The 19,030-nt window shown below is 57.6% G+C and overlaps 9 protein-coding genes across 9 annotated transcripts; 5 read left to right on the top strand and 4 right to left on the bottom strand.

The window, feature by feature from the left end:
* Nucleotides 1-3,467: 3,467 nt before the first annotated feature.
* Nucleotides 3,468-4,512, bottom strand: G6M90_00g018030 (uncharacterized protein; the record flags this gene model as incomplete). Its single annotated transcript, XM_014693244.1, has 3 exons — nt 3,468-3,583; nt 3,701-4,133; nt 4,207-4,512. The coding sequence occupies 3 exons, from the start codon at nt 4,510-4,512 to the stop codon at nt 3,468-3,470; spliced, it is 855 nt and encodes a 284-aa protein (XP_014548730.1).
* A 1,674-nt stretch (nt 4,513-6,186) lies between these two features.
* On the top strand, nt 6,187-6,963 carry G6M90_00g018020 (uncharacterized protein; the record flags this gene model as incomplete). The annotated part of the gene is made up of 3 exons (XM_066129810.1): nt 6,187-6,291; nt 6,352-6,412; nt 6,473-6,963. The coding sequence occupies 3 exons, from the start codon at nt 6,187-6,189 to the stop codon at nt 6,961-6,963; spliced, it is 657 nt and encodes a 218-aa protein (XP_065985899.1).
* A 557-nt stretch (nt 6,964-7,520) lies between these two features.
* On the bottom strand, nt 7,521-10,244 carry G6M90_00g018010 (uncharacterized protein; the record flags this gene model as incomplete). The annotated part of the gene is made up of 6 exons (XM_066129809.1): nt 7,521-7,786; nt 7,858-8,792; nt 8,875-9,311; nt 9,372-9,566; nt 9,641-9,831; nt 9,896-10,244. 6 exons carry the CDS (start codon nt 10,242-10,244, stop codon nt 7,521-7,523), a joined length of 2,373 nt encoding a protein of 790 aa, XP_065985586.1.
* Nucleotides 10,245-10,386: 142 nt separating this feature from the next.
* G6M90_00g018000 (uncharacterized protein) lies at nt 10,387-10,893 on the top strand (the record flags this gene model as incomplete). Its single annotated transcript, XM_014693247.1, has 1 exon — nt 10,387-10,893. One exon carries the CDS (start codon nt 10,387-10,389, stop codon nt 10,891-10,893), a length of 507 nt encoding a protein of 168 aa, XP_014548733.1.
* A 132-nt stretch (nt 10,894-11,025) lies between these two features.
* uaY_0 (Positive regulator of purine utilization) lies at nt 11,026-13,276 on the bottom strand (the record flags this gene model as incomplete). Its single annotated transcript, XM_014693248.2, has 3 exons — nt 11,026-12,904; nt 12,994-13,088; nt 13,163-13,276. 3 exons carry the CDS (start codon nt 13,274-13,276, stop codon nt 11,026-11,028), a joined length of 2,088 nt encoding a protein of 695 aa, XP_014548734.2.
* Nucleotides 13,277-13,536: 260 nt separating this feature from the next.
* comC (L-sulfolactate dehydrogenase) lies at nt 13,537-14,607 on the top strand (the record flags this gene model as incomplete). The annotated part of the gene is made up of 1 exon (XM_014693249.1): nt 13,537-14,607. One exon carries the CDS (start codon nt 13,537-13,539, stop codon nt 14,605-14,607), a length of 1,071 nt encoding a protein of 356 aa, XP_014548735.1.
* A 497-nt stretch (nt 14,608-15,104) lies between these two features.
* On the top strand, nt 15,105-15,678 carry G6M90_00g017970 (uncharacterized protein; the record flags this gene model as incomplete). Its single annotated transcript, XM_014693250.1, has 3 exons — nt 15,105-15,123; nt 15,190-15,391; nt 15,540-15,678. The coding sequence occupies 3 exons, from the start codon at nt 15,105-15,107 to the stop codon at nt 15,676-15,678; spliced, it is 360 nt and encodes a 119-aa protein (XP_014548736.1).
* A 549-nt stretch (nt 15,679-16,227) lies between these two features.
* nic1 (High-affinity nickel transport protein nic1) lies at nt 16,228-17,504 on the top strand (the record flags this gene model as incomplete). The annotated part of the gene is made up of 2 exons (XM_066129808.1): nt 16,228-16,972; nt 17,071-17,504. The coding sequence occupies 2 exons, from the start codon at nt 16,228-16,230 to the stop codon at nt 17,502-17,504; spliced, it is 1,179 nt and encodes a 392-aa protein (XP_065985727.1).
* A 117-nt stretch (nt 17,505-17,621) lies between these two features.
* Nucleotides 17,622-18,470, bottom strand: G6M90_00g017950 (uncharacterized protein; the record flags this gene model as incomplete). Its single annotated transcript, XM_014693252.1, has 2 exons — nt 17,622-18,319; nt 18,392-18,470. The coding sequence occupies 2 exons, from the start codon at nt 18,468-18,470 to the stop codon at nt 17,622-17,624; spliced, it is 777 nt and encodes a 258-aa protein (XP_014548738.1).
* Between the last annotated feature and the right edge of the window lie 560 nt (nt 18,471-19,030).

Raw genomic sequence — 19,030 nt, 5'->3', positions numbered from 1 at the left:
TTCCCCCGTGCTTCCAGTTTCGGCGCTTTGCTCGGGTGGATGCTTCGTTTGATGGAGAGTTGTGCCGTAGCAAGGAGGAGGAGGAGGAAAAGCAAGAAGAGTAGCGACAATAACGACGACGACGATGACGTACGTTGGCGGTGTTTGGTCTGACGAACGTTGATGCGGATCGATGACTTCTCCTTCCGCGTTGCTGCCTTTGGAGATGCTCTCGCAAAGATACTGATGTCTTGTCGTCCCTCAATGTCTCATCCGCCACTTTATGTCGTCAGGTAAGCCAAGTTGGAAACGGCAGGCCTGGAGATGCAACGACAGTGATGTTCAGCCTTGTGCTCGTCTAGCTTGTCCTCGTGCAAGATACTGGAGCCAGCCCGAGAACGAGACCAACAGCAACAGCGGACGAGCAAGTGCATTTCTACGTTTGAAGACTTCCAGTCAAGCCAGACCAGGAATGTCAAGGACACTGGTCTGGCACTGGCACCTGGCACCTGGCACCTGGCGCGCTGTCTGGCACTCCGCGAACGGCTAAGACGGCATGCTGTGCCCCACACTTTGGCTGTTTCGCTACCCCCCTCGGCACCATTGCTCCGTACAATGCAGTCGGGTAACTCGGCCAGCTCCAGGCTAGGTAGGCCCTTTAGTTTTCAGTCATCAAATTGATGTCCAACAGAGAGCTCTCGAGTGCAGCCCGCCTGGGCCTCGGGTGCGGTCTGGCTATTTTAGCTCGCCGCTCATGAGGGGACCAATCTATTGATTTAGCCACCATTTGCCAATCAGTGCCGGAACGCCAGCCATCTTTGCTGGTTCGCGCTTGTCAATGACTGCTGACTTTTTTTTCTTGGTTTTTGGAGAAAACTCGCAAGAATTAGCGTTTGCGTGACGTCCAACAGCGATTATTGCCTCTTTTACCACCTCCGTACAGAGTGCCTCTCGGTCGGCATGCCGTTGCCGGCCGGATGACGTGCTTTGAGCGATCAGTCGCAGCCCTGTACGAGCCCTCGGCGTGATGCTCCCGAATAGTTACCTTCTCTTTTTTCGTTACTTCCCGTCATCACCATAGTAATTCCTTTTTGTCACCCAGATTTCTCATCACAGGGCGGATAACAAAAAGTGGCACCAAGACCAAAATACTGCCGACGCCACAATGTGAGCGGCTATTCCCATCACCAGAAGTCACCAATCCCGGCACCGCAGGTTGCAATACGGCACATGCCACCGGTGGTTCCCAGCTTCGTCCAATGTGATTTTTGCTTCAGGCTCGCCAGTAAAGCTTGGCTTTGCTTGTTCTGCAAGACCAACGGCAAGGAGATGAGAACAGGCCAAAGCGTCCAGTCATGTAGCACGCAACTAACTGGACTAACACAACGTAACCACGTCTTCCGCTATTGCAACATGTCCATCTCCGCCACGGGTTGGGACAAGGCTGCACTCACGGCCGCCTGTGTTGGCACATGGCGGCAGGCCTGTCCAATGTAGGGAGCCGATCCAAATGGCAGTCGGTCTTTGTTCATCACGACTCGAGCGCATATAGTACTCGCAAATAGCACTCCGCAGTCCCCGTGCGGCTCGGGTACTCATTGTCGCGATGCCCCCCACGATGCGTCCATCCCTGCCCACAGGGAATAAGGCTCCAGACCAGTGGGTACTGATGTATAGACCAGGGCGATCTGGGACATGTCAATACGGAGTAGCCATCGTGACTCGTTTCTCTGTTGGGAGCATGAACCGGGCGATACTCCGTACTCCGTACAACCCTGGAGACGCAGAGGCTGGCTGGAAAGGCTCCCATGTGCCGGCTGGGTCAGTCGCTGCCGAAAATGACGACCGGCACGCCACGGAGCCTGCTGTCTCTCGGGACGCGCCAACTGGAGCAAATGATTGGCATTGTCTCCCCCTAATTCTGATGCCTGCATGCCGAATTCCGGTGGTGTTGTGGGAGGGCGACCCAGGCGGCAGGCCCCAGCCCGGCTGTGAGATTTTCTTCGATCGAACTCGACAGGTGGTGCTTGCCGAACGGTACGACCCTGCGTTGTGCCCATTGACAATGGACCACCTGGCAGGGCTCGCAAGGCTCCAATGGCAGCGTCAGTGTTGAGCGTGGAACATTGAACATTCGAGTCTTTTTAAGTTGAGTCCATCCCAGGAGTCCAGGATGGCAGTTCACACACAGACACAAATACCGGATTTGTCGTCAGGTCGGACGCAAGCAAGGCACTAGCTCCAGATGTCCTTTGAAGTTGGCATCAATCCGCCTGATCTGGGCGCTCTTTCCATCCTCCGTCCTCTTCCCAGTCCTTCCAAGGTGTTGTCTCCACAATTTCGGACTCTCGGCAAGGCATCCACCACTGGCGCACACCACGTTCGTGGCATCGAGTTTCCAGTCATCCTTTTCGTACCCAACTGGACCAATTACATGCTGTTTTGACTGTGCATCATTGAGCATTATGGCGGCCTTGTTTGACTTATGTGTTCAGCCCCTCAAACTCGGTGTATCCGTCCCGCTGGCGGAAAGTGTCACCACATTCTTTCAACTCCTCTCATAACCCGTGTCCGGGTTTTAGACGCAGCCTCTGGCCTGCTTTCGCCCGTCCATTGTCCAATTGCCCGAGAAGGACAAAGTGCTCGGCCTTTCGCTACATGGACTGCCGCAATGTCTGCATTCACCTGCCTATTGACGCCGGGCCTGCCTTGGATTTCCCGCTCTGCCTGGTGGCTTGCAGCTTTCCCCTTGAAAACGAGACTTTGGGTCAAATGCATGCAGCTACTTTGGCTGTTGTTTTGATTCTTTTTGAGCTCGCGCAGTCCCTCAAACCCCTCAAGCTCGGCACCTTGCCAATCTGCCCACGAAATAGCGCGGCAGCGTATGCCGTCAATGCCATCGCATCAACGTCATATAGTCTATTATTAGCCTCACGTTTCATCCACTTTGCAAACCTCACTCTGGGCTAGTCCGTCTTCAATAGCCTTCTCCGCATCTTCGGACGCAATATTGTTCCTGTTCTTGCCGTCGCTTGCCTTGTAGCTCGTGTTGTGGGTTGGTGAGACAGGTTCTTGTAATAATGGATCTTCGGGTATGGCATGACGGTTAGTAACTCCTCAGCATTACTCCATGACGAAAAGGAACGCAAGTGCATGAACAGTCATCCCGCCCGATCAACGTCATTTCAACTTGTCTCGGATGCTTTTGATACACTCGTTGAATCGCCGCGCCGCAAGGTTGAGCACAACCCTCTTCTGAAAACAGTGAAAACCCATATATTCTGGATAAAGAGATACCACTGCAGCACGGGTATATTACAATATAACAACCCCTAGCCCAACTAACTGTACTTCATATGCGCCCAACGCTGACCGTGACTAGCACACCACGCTGCACCGTATCCGTATCCCAGTCATTCAAACGCATCTCCAGACTCCAATTCCAAAAACCGCAAACCCCCCAAAGCTAAGAATAAACTTGACTAGCCCTAAGACACCGACCCAGCGGCGCTGCTGCTGTGTCGTGCGCGCTTGCGGCCGCTCGTGGTAGCAGGGTGCATCTTGTCAATTCGTTCGCGCCTGAGCTTGTCATCCAAAACGCGGGCTGTGAACAATGTGTTAGCAGATCCATTAAGCGCCATGTCTGCCCCCAAGGCAGAAACGCTACTGGGTGCAGGAAACAAAGGGTGAGAAGAAAGAAAGAAAGAAAGAAAACCCTTACTCAAAACGTCATAACCAAACTGAGGAAACTCCAAGCACAAGGACTTGAATTCGTTCTCTGCCTCGGCACGCAGGGTATGCGACCTCGTGGCCCAGAAGCTGGCGATTGGCGCGCGAACCTTTGTATCGTCGTTGGTGGTGTGCGCATACACATATTTCGCATACTCAATCTCGCCCTTGGCCGTAGAATCGATGCAGTGAATCTTGCTTGACGAGAGCTTCTTCAAGTCGGGCACGCCGAATTTCTCAGCGAGCGTGTACACCCGCGCGTGCTTGAGCAGGTGTACGCCTGTATCATCAACCTTTGGCATTGCAGGGTCGACTTCGAGAACGCGCTGCCCGGGGATCTTTCTTGGGAAGTATTCGCCCGTGTAGAGGAATTCGAGGAAGGAGCCGACGGCGACGGTGTCTTCGGGGAGTTCAAGTTGCCGCGGCTAACCCCAGTGTCAGCTGCAACTTGACGCAGCGTCGTTGCGGAGGGACGGGCGGAGGCAATTGGAAACGTACGCTGCCATCGTCCACAAACGTTTGACACAGGTCCTGGAAGTAGGGGCTTTTGCAGAGCAGCGCCTGATGCGCGGTGAGGAGGGTTTGATTCTCGTCTGAGCCAACGACGAGTGTGACCATGGGCGACGACAGGTATGACATGAAGGACATCCTGGGAGGCTCTTCATCTTTGCTGGTTGTTTCTTCAACTTCGGGCGCCCGTGTGGTCTCGTGCTCCTCCGTCATTTCGACGTCGCCGGGTTGTTGAGTCGACGTTGTGTCCTCGGGCGCGTGCTCCACGTCGTCTTGTGCTACGGAGGGCGGCATTGTGGCGATTGCGATGCGAATTGGCGAGTGCAATGCGGCGATTGGGGTGAGCTGTGGGTGTTAAGGTGATGATGAGGTGAAGTGGCTGGTGGTGGTTGGAATGCTTGCCGCGCGACGATAGCTCACCTACCTGGCCGTGCTGTTGGCCCCACTATCTACCTACTTAGATTTAATCATCAGTCCAGTTGACACTCTGGCCATACTAGTATGATTTATTTACCTTAGGTACGGAGTAGGTAGTTCTAAAAGTCTCAAGTCCCTAAGACTAAAAAACAGTAGTGCCAAACGTGTAGCAGCAATTTTAGTAGCTCGAATAGCAAAAGCCATATGTAGGTGCGGTCGGCGAGCAATAATCGGGCTGGTTATTTTGGTTTGGAGCTCTCCAATGCAGCTGAGCTCGTGGAGGTGCACGTCGGCCCAGCAACACCTTGGGAGTCGACTACCCTAGAAGCAAATGTTGCCCAATTTCATCATACGTAACAAGTGTTTAGGGGTCAGAATAAACTATTACTATGCTTGCCTAGGTGAGTCCTTAAAAAGTTTAAGGGTTTTTATATCTTCATTCTAATAGCTTTTCCTACAGAATGAAATGTGTTACGAGTCCACTAGCTTTCATAGTCTGGCAGCATGTAGCTGGTAATTTAGCCAAGTATCCTACTCTTCACCCCAGTGGCTGTCTTGGATTGAAATCTGACCCTTCTCTGTCACTTATAGAAGCAAATTTTGAATAGAAACCAACATTGAATGGATTGGGAATTTCCCTTCGCACTGGTGAATTACACAGCTTGCCCTATTCCGCGGGACGGACGCCGAACGGCCTTTGAGACGCCACTTTTCATCGTTGTTAGGATTGACTCGATTGAGAGTCTGAGACAGGCTGACGGAGGAAGCGAGAGCAACCACCATGTGGGCTGGCTTTCCAAGAAAAGCCCCCAGATGCTCCTACGGCTCCGTGTGGATGCAGGAATCACACAAAAGTCTTGAAGGTGATTCATGGCCGCTGCCTGGGAAAGAGCCATCTTGGTCAAATGGTAAAGAAGCAACCACCACGACGGCAAGCCATCCGCCAATCAACCTTGCAGAAGCAGCATCCAATCACCCGTAACCCCCTTCCATCAGCGGCTTCACTAGCGCATCGTATTCTGGATCTGGGGGCTGCATCAGACTTTCGTCGTGACGAATCTTGTCGTCGTCGCGCGGCTTGAATCCGGGAGTTTCGGTTTGGTGGCTGGCTCAAGTGACATCCAGCCCGGGACTACACCTCCGCGAGGGCACGCATCTCAAACGACATTACAAGCTGCTCTGTAGCTCTCTACCCCGAGTCCTGCCTGTTGATACATCCAGCATCAATTGATCATCTCTAGGAAGTCAAGGTCAGAGGACGCGCACCGAAACTTACATCCAGCGCCAAATGAAGCTTATTCAAACACATCGGGCAACCCCCTCACACTGGGAATCTCATTGACCGACGGTGCCGTCCGGAGAATGCATCCTCGAATCGCAGCCCAAGGACTTGGTCCGCCCACAGTTCCTTGACTGCCCGTCATCTCACCATGTTGGCCATGGGGACATATATTGGGTTGCTCACGCCTTTGCTCAGTGTTCCCAGACTCTCTTCCGAGCAAGACAGTCGTTATTCCTTCTGTAGACGCCCCTATTCCAGACCGAAGAACAATGAAGAATTCCATCATTATCAGCCTGTCGGCTCTCGGCTCACTCGCCGCTGCAGCTTCAGAGGCGCCATGTCTCTCGTTGACGACCAACTTCCCAACCTGCGTGGTCCGCCTCCCATGTTTCTCCGCCACTGCTTTCCCATAGACTAACCGTTAGGCTGTGTAGTTGTCTTGCGCACAAGAGGCAGCCTCCAAAGCAGGGTGTACAAATACTGCCGACCTCGAATGTTGGTGATGCCCTGGACAGAACTCGTGTGTCGCGGACGCTGACTGCCCCTTGTCACCAGGCCAATGCAACCCCAAGTCGTCCAGCGCCATTCAGGGCCTTGCTCTTGGATGCGCTGCTGCGTGCAGCGCAACTGAGCTGCCCGCGGGAATCAGTGCCGGAAGAGCCCTATGCGAGTGTGTCGCCTCGCACGCGGCCGCCACCACATCCGGCACCGAGACCGGCACCGAGACCGGCACTGAGACAACCGGCACCGAGACGACCGGCACCGAAACGACGGCTACCGGGACGCCGCATACCGGTGCTCTCACGAGCGAGATTACGAGGACCCAAACCTCGACTGGAACCAAGACTGGTTCCGAGTCTGAAACAACAACTACTACCGGCACCCAGACCGAAACCTCGACAACTACCGAGGCGACTACTTCTGGAGCAACGACAACATCGCCAACTACTGCTACTCAGACTACTACTACCGCCGGGGCCGGAATTTTCCAGGTTTCATTCGCTGTCGTTGCTGGAGCTATCCTGGTGGCCGCTGTTGTACTGTAAACGAAATATGGGCTTTGCAGTTTGGATTATTCATTTACCAGGGCAAGATTGAGTGCCGGCCCAAAATTACATGTTATTTCATCATGGTCGTATAGTTGGATGATAAAATTCCTTGACTTTTATGTAATATTAATCATAATATAATACAATACACTGCGCACGTATGGACCTGTCTCATCATATATTCGAGACTAATATGACATCGCGTCAGTGAGAACATACCTCTTCCAGATCAAATTCGCCGAGTCGTAGGATGCGAATTACCCTAAATCGTCTGCTCATCGGCTGCGCCCAGTAGTGATCAACTTCTGGTGCATGTTTATTCGGCATCCTTGATGATTTCCAGCTGGCTGTCGTAGATGGCGCAAGCGGTAGCTAGGCGGCGAAGCGAGCCGAAACTCATGGGGTATTTCTGAGGCAGTGCGGCGTAGAACAGAGCCCGATTTCTTTACTCGCGGCGCAGATGAATGCCCATTGTTATCAAAAAGTTGCGGCCGTGGGGAAATCGTCGGAAGAGAGGCCAAGGAAGCCAACAACCACGCCGGCCAGCTCATGTACTACTCCCCCGCGTCGTTGAACTCTGCAAACGAGTCATAGTTGAGGTTATCCGCCCAGAGCCACAACTGGCTGGCATCGCCGAGGCCAGAGTCGACCAGCAGCGACAAATCCCCATCCCAGTCGAATCCCGCGCCGGGATCGGCCACCGGGGCAGCGGCCGATTCAGCTCCCCGAGTCTGATGCCGCCCCATGCTGTCATCGCCTGGCTGCGGATCGCCTTGTGCGTCTCCCGGGGGAGCAGGTCGTTGCACATGGCGCTCAAACACTAGGTATCCCTCGTCAGCAACAAACACCAAACTCTCTGTCTCAATGGCAAAACGCAAAGACGGGAATCACCACCTTCTTGTAAAGGATCTAGCACCCCCGCGGCGCCTCTCCCGCCAACAACAGTAGACTGACCTGTCGTATCGCGTCCATCAGAGACGGGCCGGCTCCTCTCGCCGCCGCCAGAGGCCTCTGCCCGACTCGCCAGCTCGTCGGCAGGAGGAGCCGAGGGCCTCCCCGTTATCAGCTGATTTTCAGCCTGCAGGATGACGGCAACCAGGCCCTCCAGGATCTTGACGCACTGGGCCGAGACGAGGTGCTGCGCCGACGAGTTGTCGTGGCAGATGCGGATGATGTGCATGATGCCCGTCTTGGCGCGCTGGCTGACCTCGGACATGGGCTGGGACAGACAGATGGCACACAGGACCACGCCGGCGGTGAAGAGCGTGATGCCAATGTGCATGTTGGCATGGGTCCTGCGGCACTCCTGCAGCACGTGCGAGTACCGGTGCAGGTCGGCCGTCCGGATGGCGGCCTCGAAGAGCTGCCGGTGGGAAAAGGGGCTCGAGATGCTCGTCGCGTCGACCCTGCTGGCGCCGCCGTCGGCCACGCGGAACGCCGCGCTGCGGTGCAGGATGATCTGGAGGTTGTCGTAGGTCAGCTGCAGGGAGAGGGCCTGCATCTGCAGCAGCGATATCTGCCGGGAGGCGGTCGCGTAGGACTCGATCCTCAGTCGGTCGGGCAGCTTCTCGCGCCACTGGATCAGCTGGCCGTGGATGGAGGTGACGTTTTCCAGGCGCTTCGTCTGCAGCCGGCGGCCGAGAAACGGGCCCATGATTCTGTACAGGGGGAATTTCCACTGGTGATAGAGGAGCAGCGGTTCCGTGTCTGTGGGCGTGTCGGCCGCGGCGCGGCGCGGACTGCCCAGCGGGAGCGCAGACACCATGGCCACTTGGCAGTCGGAGTCGTCGATGCTGCTCGGCCGTCCGAACGCAATGGCCGCATATCTGAACGAGCTGTTAGTGATTTGCGATCATTCCAGGTAGAAGGAATATAGAAATGTTGGCGGCGGGGGTCGGTTGAGCGCACTTATCAAAGACTTCCAAGGCCCACCACGTACGCCGCTTCGCTTCCTTGACGGCCTCGGATGTGTCTCTCCACATGGACTCTCTGTGCAGCCCGATGACCTGGGCAATCTTGACGCTGCTGCCCAGTATGCCTAGCCCGGCGTTGGGCCGGCCGTTGAACAGGTGGAAGCTCCCCAGGAGGATGCAGATTTGCACCGCCTCCAAGGTCGAGCAGCCGATGATTTGCAGGAAGCGCAGCTCGATGCTGGCCAGGAGCGTCCGGGACAGCTGCTCGAGGTCCAGGCCGGCGGTGCTGGCCGACGGCGACACGGACGAGTAGTGGGCGCCCAAGCCGAGCACCAGCATGCTGAGCCAGAGGAAGTTTTCCTCGTGGTACGAGACCTGCTGCGAGGCGACGAGGCGGGCGTAGCTTTGGCGGAACGACTGCTCGTGGAACACCTGCTCAAACATGCGTCAGTCGGGGATTGTTCAACCGCGCGGCCGTGGGCAAAAACTTGCCATCATGAACCAGTCCACCGACACGAAGAAGCGGTCGACAAACGTCTCCAGCACGTCATCGGGCGGCAGCTCCCACTCGACAATCTGGCGCCAATGCCGGCCTCGAAGAAGCTGAGCGTGGACGGTCTTGTGTCCGCCTGGCAGTGCTGAGGAATCGTGGCCCACGTGACGATCCTGCTGCATCCTGGCAAAGATCTGAGATGGGAATGTAAGTTTCTATCTACTATACAGCAAACGAGGGGGGGGTTGGCTTTTGTTTTTGAATTTACCATGGTGCTCAAATCCACAATACTGGTTTCCGGAAGAACCACGGTGGTGTCCGCGGGAGCGTTGTCGGCTTCATCGTTTCGTGATGATGCCGGCTGCGTGGATGACGTTGGCAAGGGACGGTGTTCTTGCGCGTCTCCCTGACGGGGAACACATTCCACGCCCGCGCGGGTGCAGTGAACGCAGGGCCGGGCTTGATCGCACTGGGTCGGGGGTTAGTTGGAGAAGATGGAGGCGTATCGTGATGCAGCACATACTCCCAGCTTGCGCCTTCGACATCTCACACAGGCCGCCGAGACCTGGCGGCGCCTCCGCGGAGCGTTCATGGGCGACGTCGGTGAAGCGCAAGTCCGACGGAGCTTCGACGTCCCAAGGCTGTGGTGACAAGGATAAGGATGTGGTAGATGAAGATGAGCTTAGATGTGCTTCCGTCGGATGGGGTTCAAGTCCCGTCTCCTGAATATCCACTTCATCTCTGCCGCCGATCTTGCAACGGCCGTATTGTTCCCGGGACCAGTTACTGATGGGCAGGCGGGCAGGGTCTTGTGAAGAACACACAGCGCCCGGGGAATAAAGCCGAGAGAGCACCGAGGATTCAATCATCATTCTATTGACGTACGGAGTATTTCGTGGAACCTACGGCGTGGCGTGCCCAAGTGGAACCCGCACCAAAAAAAAGAAACATCGAGCCCTTCAACCGCGCCTCTCCATCATCACCCATCACCACTCCCCCCAAAACCATCAAAAAATGACCCTCTCCTCCACGAGCAACGAAACGTCGTTGCAAGACAGCACCGCCGCCGCCGACGCCGCGCGGACCGCAAAAGTCCACGCCCTAACACAGAACCTCCTCTCCAAATCGCCCATCTACGGCCTCATCCTCGCCGACATCCAACTCGCCGCCGTCGCCGCCGGCACCGTCACGCTCCGGCTCACCCTCTCGGCCACGCACCTCAACAGCAAGGGCGGCCTCCACGGCGCCGTCAGCGCCACCGTGGTTGACTTCGCCACCGGGCTGGCCATCTGCGCGCACGACCTGCGCGAGAGGACGGGCGCCTCGGTCGACATGCACCTCACGTTCCTGTCGACCGCCGCCGCCGGCGACACGGTGCTCATCCGCAGCACTGCCGAGCGCGTAGGCGGCAGTCTGGCCTTTGTCAGCGTCGCCATCAACAAGCTGGGCGAGGACGGCTCCGAGACCCCCGTCACTCGGGCCCGGCATACCAAATACGTTCGTGGGACAAAGGAGCCGTAGCGAGCTGGGGACCTTTTTTTTTTTACACACACTACGTCTTTGCTCTGTTGTTTCTATAGAAGAGGGTCTGGTGGGATTTTACATGGCAGCATATTTTAGAACCATCCCCCGAAAAAAAGAGAGAACCATTTTCTACCCGAATGCCGTTGCGGTTGTGTCGTCCTGGAACATGTTGCGCACAATTTCGTCAATGTTGGTGGCACTCTCGTCGGGGAAGCAGTTTGCAAACGAGTCGTTGCCGAGGAAGTCGTCGAAGAAGGCGCTCGGCTCGATCATGGGCGTGAATACCCCATTGATGGCGTCCGTGGACAAGTCCACGTCCGACAGCGAGATGGGGGTAGCGGCGGCAGCAGCCTGGCGCTGAACCGTGGCGCGTCCGCGTCGTCTGCTGGGCTCTCGTGCCGGCGCCGGGCCGTCTTGCGCGAGGAGGTCCTTGATGGTGGAGCGGCCGAGCTCGTCGAGGGTGTCGCGGCAGCGGCGTGCCCCCGACCAGTGCTCGCCCGTCGCGGAGAGGATGCTGGACGAGATGCTGAGGTCGCTCATGAGCTCGGCCACGTCTGTCTGCTGGCGGAGGTCCGGCACCATCTTGACGCAGTACAGGATGCTCAGGGTGCTCAGGACCACGGCGTGAAAGGTCAGCCAGCTGTGGACGAGGGCGCTCCGGACGTAGAGCTTGTTGAGGAGCCTGAGCGACTCCCGCGCGCTCGCGTGGCACTTTTCCAACGCCTCCCTGGTCGGCTTGGGGATGGCCGGGCTCGGCCGCAGGAGCACCATGCGCAGCGTGTGGCCTTGGATGCGACAGGCCGTCTCTAGGTGTTGGGTCGCGGGCGTGCCGTCGCCGGTGGGAATGTGCTCCTCCCACTGGTTGATCTGCTCCAGCACGCTGGCTTGCCATTCGTAAATGTCAATCACGGCTGGGTATGCGTAGACGGGCGTCTGTCGGACCACGCTGTTTGCCACGTACTTGATTTCCGAGTTGAGCTTGGCCAGCCGGAACAGGTGGATCGAGTACGCAATGGGTTTGAAGGCCGAGCTGTGAGAGTGAGGAGAGCCGGCTGTCATGATGTCCATGTCGTCGAGCATGCGCGGCAATCTCAGGTCGCACGCCTCGTCTCGTAGTCCGATGGGACGGCCCATCGTCGTGGCGATGATGCGGTCCATCATAAAGACCACCCAGAAGATCCTCGTTCTCATCTCCTGCTCGAGCAGCGAGATTCCCGCTTGCGTGGTCACGTCGCGCTGCAGGCCCAAGTCGACTGCCGCGGCTATGGCCTGGTAGTTGAGATGCCAGATATTCACCCTGACGTGCGGGTTGTGCAGCGTAAAGATGAGGAGCAGCAAAAGGCACTGAAGGCCCTGCAGCGAGTTTTCCACATTGATCCGGTCAAAGTATCTCAACGCCGAGAGGCCGTACCGCTCACATGGCAGGATTGCCTTGAGCCTCTGCGACACCACCAGGCTCCCCAGCGCCATCACCATGTACACCTGGAAGCAGGCCGCGGGATCATCGTACTGCAGGGTGTACATCTTGTCCAGGACTCTGTCAAAGGTCGGCCGGTGCAAAACGGGATACGTGGCATGGAGGCTCTCGAAGAAGGCGTCGCAGATTTGGTCTGCAATCTCCCGCGCCGGCAGACTGGCCGCGCTCTGCACCGTCTCAATGAGATCCGTCGGAAACGCCATGTCTCGGCTGCCGGAGATGCCTGGCGAGGAACCCTTGGTGAGCATGACTCTGGCGAGGAAATATCCACTCGAGGGGCCAATGTATCGCGGATCCTGGCTTCCCCCCAAGGACACGAGGCCGATTTCATGTGACGACGCTGCCCTGGATTCACTTTGCTCCGGGTTTGCGGCGCCGGCCTCGACTTGCGCAACAACCGGTGTTGACTCACCGTCCAGGACGGTCTTGAGGTTCTCACAATTCGGCCCCTGGCTCAGATCAACATAGGGGCATTTTTCGTGGATGATGCTTTCCAGCCACTTGACACGGTCCTTTAAGTTTGTAATGTACCTGAGCCCATGGTATTGCATATGTAGTTAGCTGGGAAGTGAAAGACTCCGGGAGGTCCAACTTGTGAGAGGTGGGAATGTCGTACGTACGCTCTGGGAAAGTCTCTCAGCCGGGCACTCTCGCCATCCACACACTCCGACCCCGTGTTTCTGCAATGCTTACACTGAGGAAGTTCTCCATCGCACTGTGAAGCCGTTTGTTAGCCCGTACGCACACACTCTCTCGTCTCTCCCCCCCGGTGCAAAGCCAGCCGCCCACCTTGATCTTGCGACGTTGACATCGCAGACAAGCCAGCCGCAAACGCGGATTGCGAGCCTGACGTCTCGTAGACGCCCTGACTGGGCTCGCTGTATGGCCCTCCGACTCAGACATTGCTGCTTGGGTTACAGTTCCTCGAAGCCGTTGACTGGGCGAGCGAAAGAGTCAGAGCGGTAAAAGGCCGATGAGGGAGCCGCGCGGACAAAGTCCGCATAATGGCGACGGGGCGGGGCGGAAAATTCCCGCTCCATAGATTCTACACCACGACGCCGTGCTTATAAAAGAAAAAGCGTCAACCATGCATTCATCCCAACATTTTGTAGCTGGCCTACGAATGACTCCATCATTCAAATTCTCTACACGGATCATACAAAATGGCACCGGCTGAGGACAGCGCCACAAGACATGTATCCCCATCGGAAGCGCGCCGCCTGGTGCAAGACATCCTCACCGGGAACGGGGTACCCGGCGAGAATGCAGCCCTCATCGCAAAGTGCCTGGTAGCCGCTGACCTCCGCGGCGTCGACACGCACGGCATGAACCGGATCCCGTCGTACATGGAGCGCATCCGCAGGGGGGTTCTCGACGCCGCGGCCCAGCCGGCCATCGACCAGGTGACGCCGGCGGTGGCGCAGGTCGACGGCCGCAACGGCTTCGGCTTCGTGTCGGCGCACCAGGCCATGCGCGCGGCCATCTCCTCCGCCAGGGTGTACGGCATCGGCATGGCGAGCGTCAAGCGCTCGAACCACTTCGGCATGTCGGCCTGGCTGGTCCAGCAGGCCCTCGACGCGGACATGATGAGCCTGGTGTTTACAAACTCGAGCCCCGCGCTCCCGCCGTTCGGCGGCAGGTCCAAACTCCTGGGCGTGTCGCCGATTGCGTGCGGGGCGCCCGGCGAGCCCGACTTCATCCTCGACATGGCGCCGTCGGTGGCGGCCCGGGGCAAGATATACAAGGCACAGCGGCGCGGGGAGGCGATCCCGGCGGGCTGGGCGCTCGACGCGGAGGGCAGGCCGACGGAGGATCCTGCGGCGGCGCTGGGGGGCGTCATGCTGCCCATGGGGGGGCCCAAGGGGTCGGCCCTGGCCGTCATGATGGACGTCTTTTCGGGCGTCTTGTCCGGGGCGGCGTTTGCGGGGCACGTCACGGGCCCGTATGACCCGTCGGGGCCGGCGGACGTCGGGCACTTCCTGGTCGCTGTCAAGCCGGATCTGTTTATGGGCCTGGACGAGTTTCGAGGCCGGATGAAGTACCTGTACGAGAGGGTCGTGGGGGCGGACAGGGCGGCGGGCGTGGACAGGATCTACTTTCCCGGCGAGATGGAGCAGCGCACGCAGGCGGAGCGGGAGAGGACGGGGATCCCGCTGGTGCAGGCCGAGATTGACGCCTTGAACGCCGAGGCGGCCAGGGTGTCTGCGAAGCCGCTTGTGTTTATGGACGAGTAGCGGTGGCTGGCGGTGCGGGCCATGTCCATGTTTGAAGGGACGGGGACGCGCGTTTTAATAGAGTAGAAGTTGTGATATCTGTAGTTCCCTGGATCTGGTTTCCTGTTGGAGGCAGGTGCTGTCGAATCATTTCAAAAGGCACAAGTCCTCATTTACATGTATCTACATGACTGCAACGAATCTGGTCTCACGCTACACGCAGGCATTGTAGAAAATCACGAATGGGACAGGACAAGGCTTGTCCCTTTTTTTTTTACCACCCCGGGACACGCCGAAACATGAAATGAGCCATCCAAATGCAAGGCGAAGGTGCCTGCTCACAACGCGCCTTGCATCTCGGAGATGTGTGCAGCCACCCGGCCAAACGCCGCAGCGGGTCCGGGCGACGGAGCAACGCCGCGATCCTAATTGACAGTCAATGAATATTTATACGCCCGCCTTGGCCGCCATTGCCTTGCCTCTGGTGCCGGTGCCAACGCGGAATCAATAAGCCCAAAATGGTGCTTGTTCACATCGGTAAGGCTGCCCGTCCAACACCCACCCACACCCAGCTCCACGCCTAACAAGTAACCACATGTGCAGTCCTGTTCAAGTTCAAGCCCGGCGTCTCCCCGGCGCACAAGGAGGCCTTTGCCGCAGAGCTCAAGCGGCTCCGGCACCTGCCGAGCGTCCTGAACAAACGGCTGGTGGTGGGCGGGCCCTCGGTCACGGATCCCATCGCGCGGAGCAGAGGCAATCACCTGGCCCTGGTGAGCTACCACGCGAGCAAGGCGGCCTTGGCAGAGTATGTTTTTATTTTGCGCAAACAAATGAATACTAGTGGCGCATTGAACTGGCTGACGTGCATCTCCAGATACCAAGCGAGTGACGAGCATCACAGGCAAGGCGGCATGGCGGATTCGACGCTGGACGTGGTGAGCTGACGATAGCAGGGTTACCAGCACGTACTTGTGGCCGTTTAGCGAAGAGGTGACGCGCTTCGATTTCGAAATGGACGCCGAGGACGAGCGGTGGATGGGGGGCTTCTTGTCATGTGCGGATGCGACGTTGGACACGGGTGAGCAAGAATAAGATTAAACGTAAAATAGGAACAAGAGAAAAAAAGGGACGTCAATCATGCCGCTTCGTCGGCCGAAGAGCGGCCAACGCCATGCTGCCCTTGCCGCGCCATGTGACGGCTCGTGTGGCCGATACCACGCCAGTATCAGCCGGGCCTGCAGATTTTCGATTTTACGTACCATCAACTTGGCAGCTTGTTATCTGATCTACGCACCAGTCCACATGCAGATTCAATGTTCCCGCCCCCGCCCGCCTCCGGCCCCAAGTGCATCCATCCATGTCCATCCATCAATGCTTCCCCACACCGGCGAGATAAGACATGCCCGCCCGCGAGGCCATCTCGACTTCACTTGCAACGCGGACCAAGCCGGCCACGGCATCTGCGCCATGGGCAACATCTCCATGGCGCACTTTAGCTCAAGGCATGAGCCGCGCGTGGCGTCTGGTGCACCAGACACATGTACATAGTTACACACAGGCACACGTAGCAGCCGAATACAAATACCACATATTCCCGCTCACCTCCGCTTCTTGAACATCGCGACCCCCCCAACCGGCACCATGAGGCTCGCGCTGCCCCCCAAGCCGCGCTTCCTCTCGGGCGTGCCCCCCAACGCCATCGGCATCGTGGCCCTCGTCGCGGCCGTCAACCTCGTCGTCTGGGCCAGCATCGCCGTCGTGCTGCACCACCACCCGGCCCTCATCTCCGCCGCCGCCCTCTCCTACACCCTCGGCCTCCGCCACGCCCTCGACGCCGACCACATCTCGGCCATTGACCTCATGACGCGCCGCCTCGTGAGCCTGGGCCAGCGCCCGGCCACCGTCGGCACCTTCTTCAGCCTGGGCCACTCCACCATCGTCATCGTCACCTGCGTCGTCGTCGCCGCCACCTCGGGCGCCCTGCGCGACCGCTTCGACGGCTTCACCCGCGTCGGCAACATCGTCGGCACCGCCGTCAGCGCCACCGTCCTCGTCGTCCTGTGCGCCGCCAACGCCTGGATCCTGTACGGCCTCGTCGGCGCCCTCCGCCGCGAGCTGCGCCGCCGACGTGGCCTCGCCGCCGGCACCCTCGAGCCCGCCCTCCCTTACGACCACGACCACGTCCACGGCGGAGGCGTGCTGGTCCGCGTCTTCAAGTTCCTCTTTAAGGCCGTCGACCGCCCCTGGAAAATGTACCCCCTGGGCGTCGTCTTCGGCCTCGGCTTCGACACGAGTTCCGAAGTGGCCATTCTGGGAATCGCCTCGCTGCAGGCCCTTAAAGGGACCAGCATCTGGCTCATTCTCATCTTTCCCATCCTCTTCACATGCAAGTATTTCCCTTTCCCAGCGCGGGCCTTTCTGTCAACACCACCGCCAAGATGTGACAAGATGTGACCCTATCAAGGAAAAAACTAACCCCAACAGCCGGCATGTGCCTCATCGACACGACCGACGGCGCCGCCATGGTCACCCTCTACAGCTCCAAGGCCTTCTCCAGTGACCTCGTCGCCCTGCTGTACTACCAGATCGTGCTGAGCGCCATCACCGTCCTGGTATCGGCCTTCATCGGCATCGTCCAGATCCTGTCGCTCGTCCAAAACGTCGCCGAGCCAGAGGGCAGCTTCTGGGACGGCGTCGGTGCCATCGGAGACCACTTTGACATCATTGGCGGCAGCATATGCGGAGTCTTTCTGCTCGTTGGCATTGCCTCCATCCTCTTGTACGGACCGTGGAGGCGACGCGTCGACCGCCAGACCCAGGGACTCACTGCTGCTGAAGACGAAAGCGGCCGCGGCTCCGAAGAGCCTGCATCGCCCTTTGACCAGCCTGAAGTCCCTCAGCCTGCTACAGCAAAATAGGGCTAGACGGAAGTGACGAAATAAAAAAGAAAACAGATAAAATAGAGCTAGCCAAATAAAACAACGCTGAAATCTACACTACGCTCATTGACAAATAAAACCAACCAAGACTACAACTCAGTCTGCCATTGAATCATCTCCTTGCTCCTGCTTCTTGTCGTGCTCAAACAGCTTGCAAAATGCCTTCTTGTTACAGAAGCCACACTTTCTCTGCAGAATCCCCCAACCAGCTAGTCTCTCGAACGGCGGCTGTATTTGCAACCTTTTGTAATCCTCTCTCATGGCTGCGGTTTGTCTGCTGTCGCCAAGATTGAGACCCTGCTCACAGTGCGGACAGAGCCAAGTGCCCGGGACTACTCCATCCTGTGATTTCCAAGGCCGCGTCCACACCGGACTAGACTCTCCATGACTGCTCGCACCATAATCGCTCGAGACGCTGTATAGGTAGTCATCGCTCGAGATGTCGCTCAAGATATCGCTTGACAGAGACGATCCTAATTCGACATCGCAAGGACTCAAGTGCTGAGCCATTCTAGCGTTGAGCGCAGAATTGTCTGACATGAATGAATCAATGGAGTCCTGTCGTTGGCGCTCCGCAAAGTCGTCACTTGTTTGCACCATCCAAGTCAGTTCAGACGAAGTTCCTTTTTTGAAATCCAGATGCCCATGACGGGAAGACGGCTCTTCGCCCTTGGATTGCCATTTCTCCAGCGGCAACGGCTCAGTCTCAGTGTCAATTACAGCAAGTGGCAACGTCGGCTTGAGAGGCGGGCCGTGATGCTCACTTAGCTTGGCGTCAAATGAAGATCGCTGTCCTGCCGATTTTGTTGTCAGCTTGTCTAGAGGCGTAGGATCTGGTGAGACAGGCGACTAGCTTCTCCAATCACTCGTCACTGTCTCAGTGGGTGTAAGGCTATCCAGCACTTTCCTGGCCGAGTTTTTGAGCTGACAAAACGCGTTGTCCATTTCATTCGAGTCTTTCGACAGTACTCTCACCTCAGCACACCGGGGGTGGGACATTTCTATGTGGCAATCGAGATCAATCTGGCGGCTGAATGACACATTGGGACACATCTTGCAGCTTAGCTGCGGCCATTTGACCGGGGGAGGCGACTGAGGTCCATCTCTACCAGGCGTTTCATCGCCGTCATCGCCATCTTCGTCGATAGAGGCTAGTCGGGTCCCTTGCCGCGGCAGCGACTGGCCAGACGATCTATGGGCTGCTCGACGCCGCTTTGCCTCCTCGCTTTTCAGCAGTTGGTGTGGAGGCACAGAGATATCGCCGGGCTTTGGCCTGGGATGGATGAATTTGTGTGGAAACCTGGGCGTTGCTGGCGTCAGGGCTCCAGATGCTCGTGGCGCGTAGTCTCCAAGTCCATATGTTGACGGACTCGAGGAGGTGGTGTCGGTGACAATGCCAAGGCCACCTTGGGGTTGGGAGTCATCCGAGTAACTGCTGCCTCCAGAACTCGAGTTTTGACGGCGCCTCGAGCCGAATCTGAAGATGGACGACCCGAATTTAAGCT

The sequence above is a fragment of the Metarhizium brunneum genome, chromosome 1 (assembly GCF_013426205.1).
Source record: "Metarhizium brunneum chromosome 1, complete sequence".
Classification (NCBI taxonomy): Eukaryota; Fungi; Ascomycota; class Sordariomycetes; order Hypocreales; family Clavicipitaceae; genus Metarhizium; species Metarhizium brunneum.
This window is presented reverse-complemented; position numbering and strand designations above follow the sequence as displayed.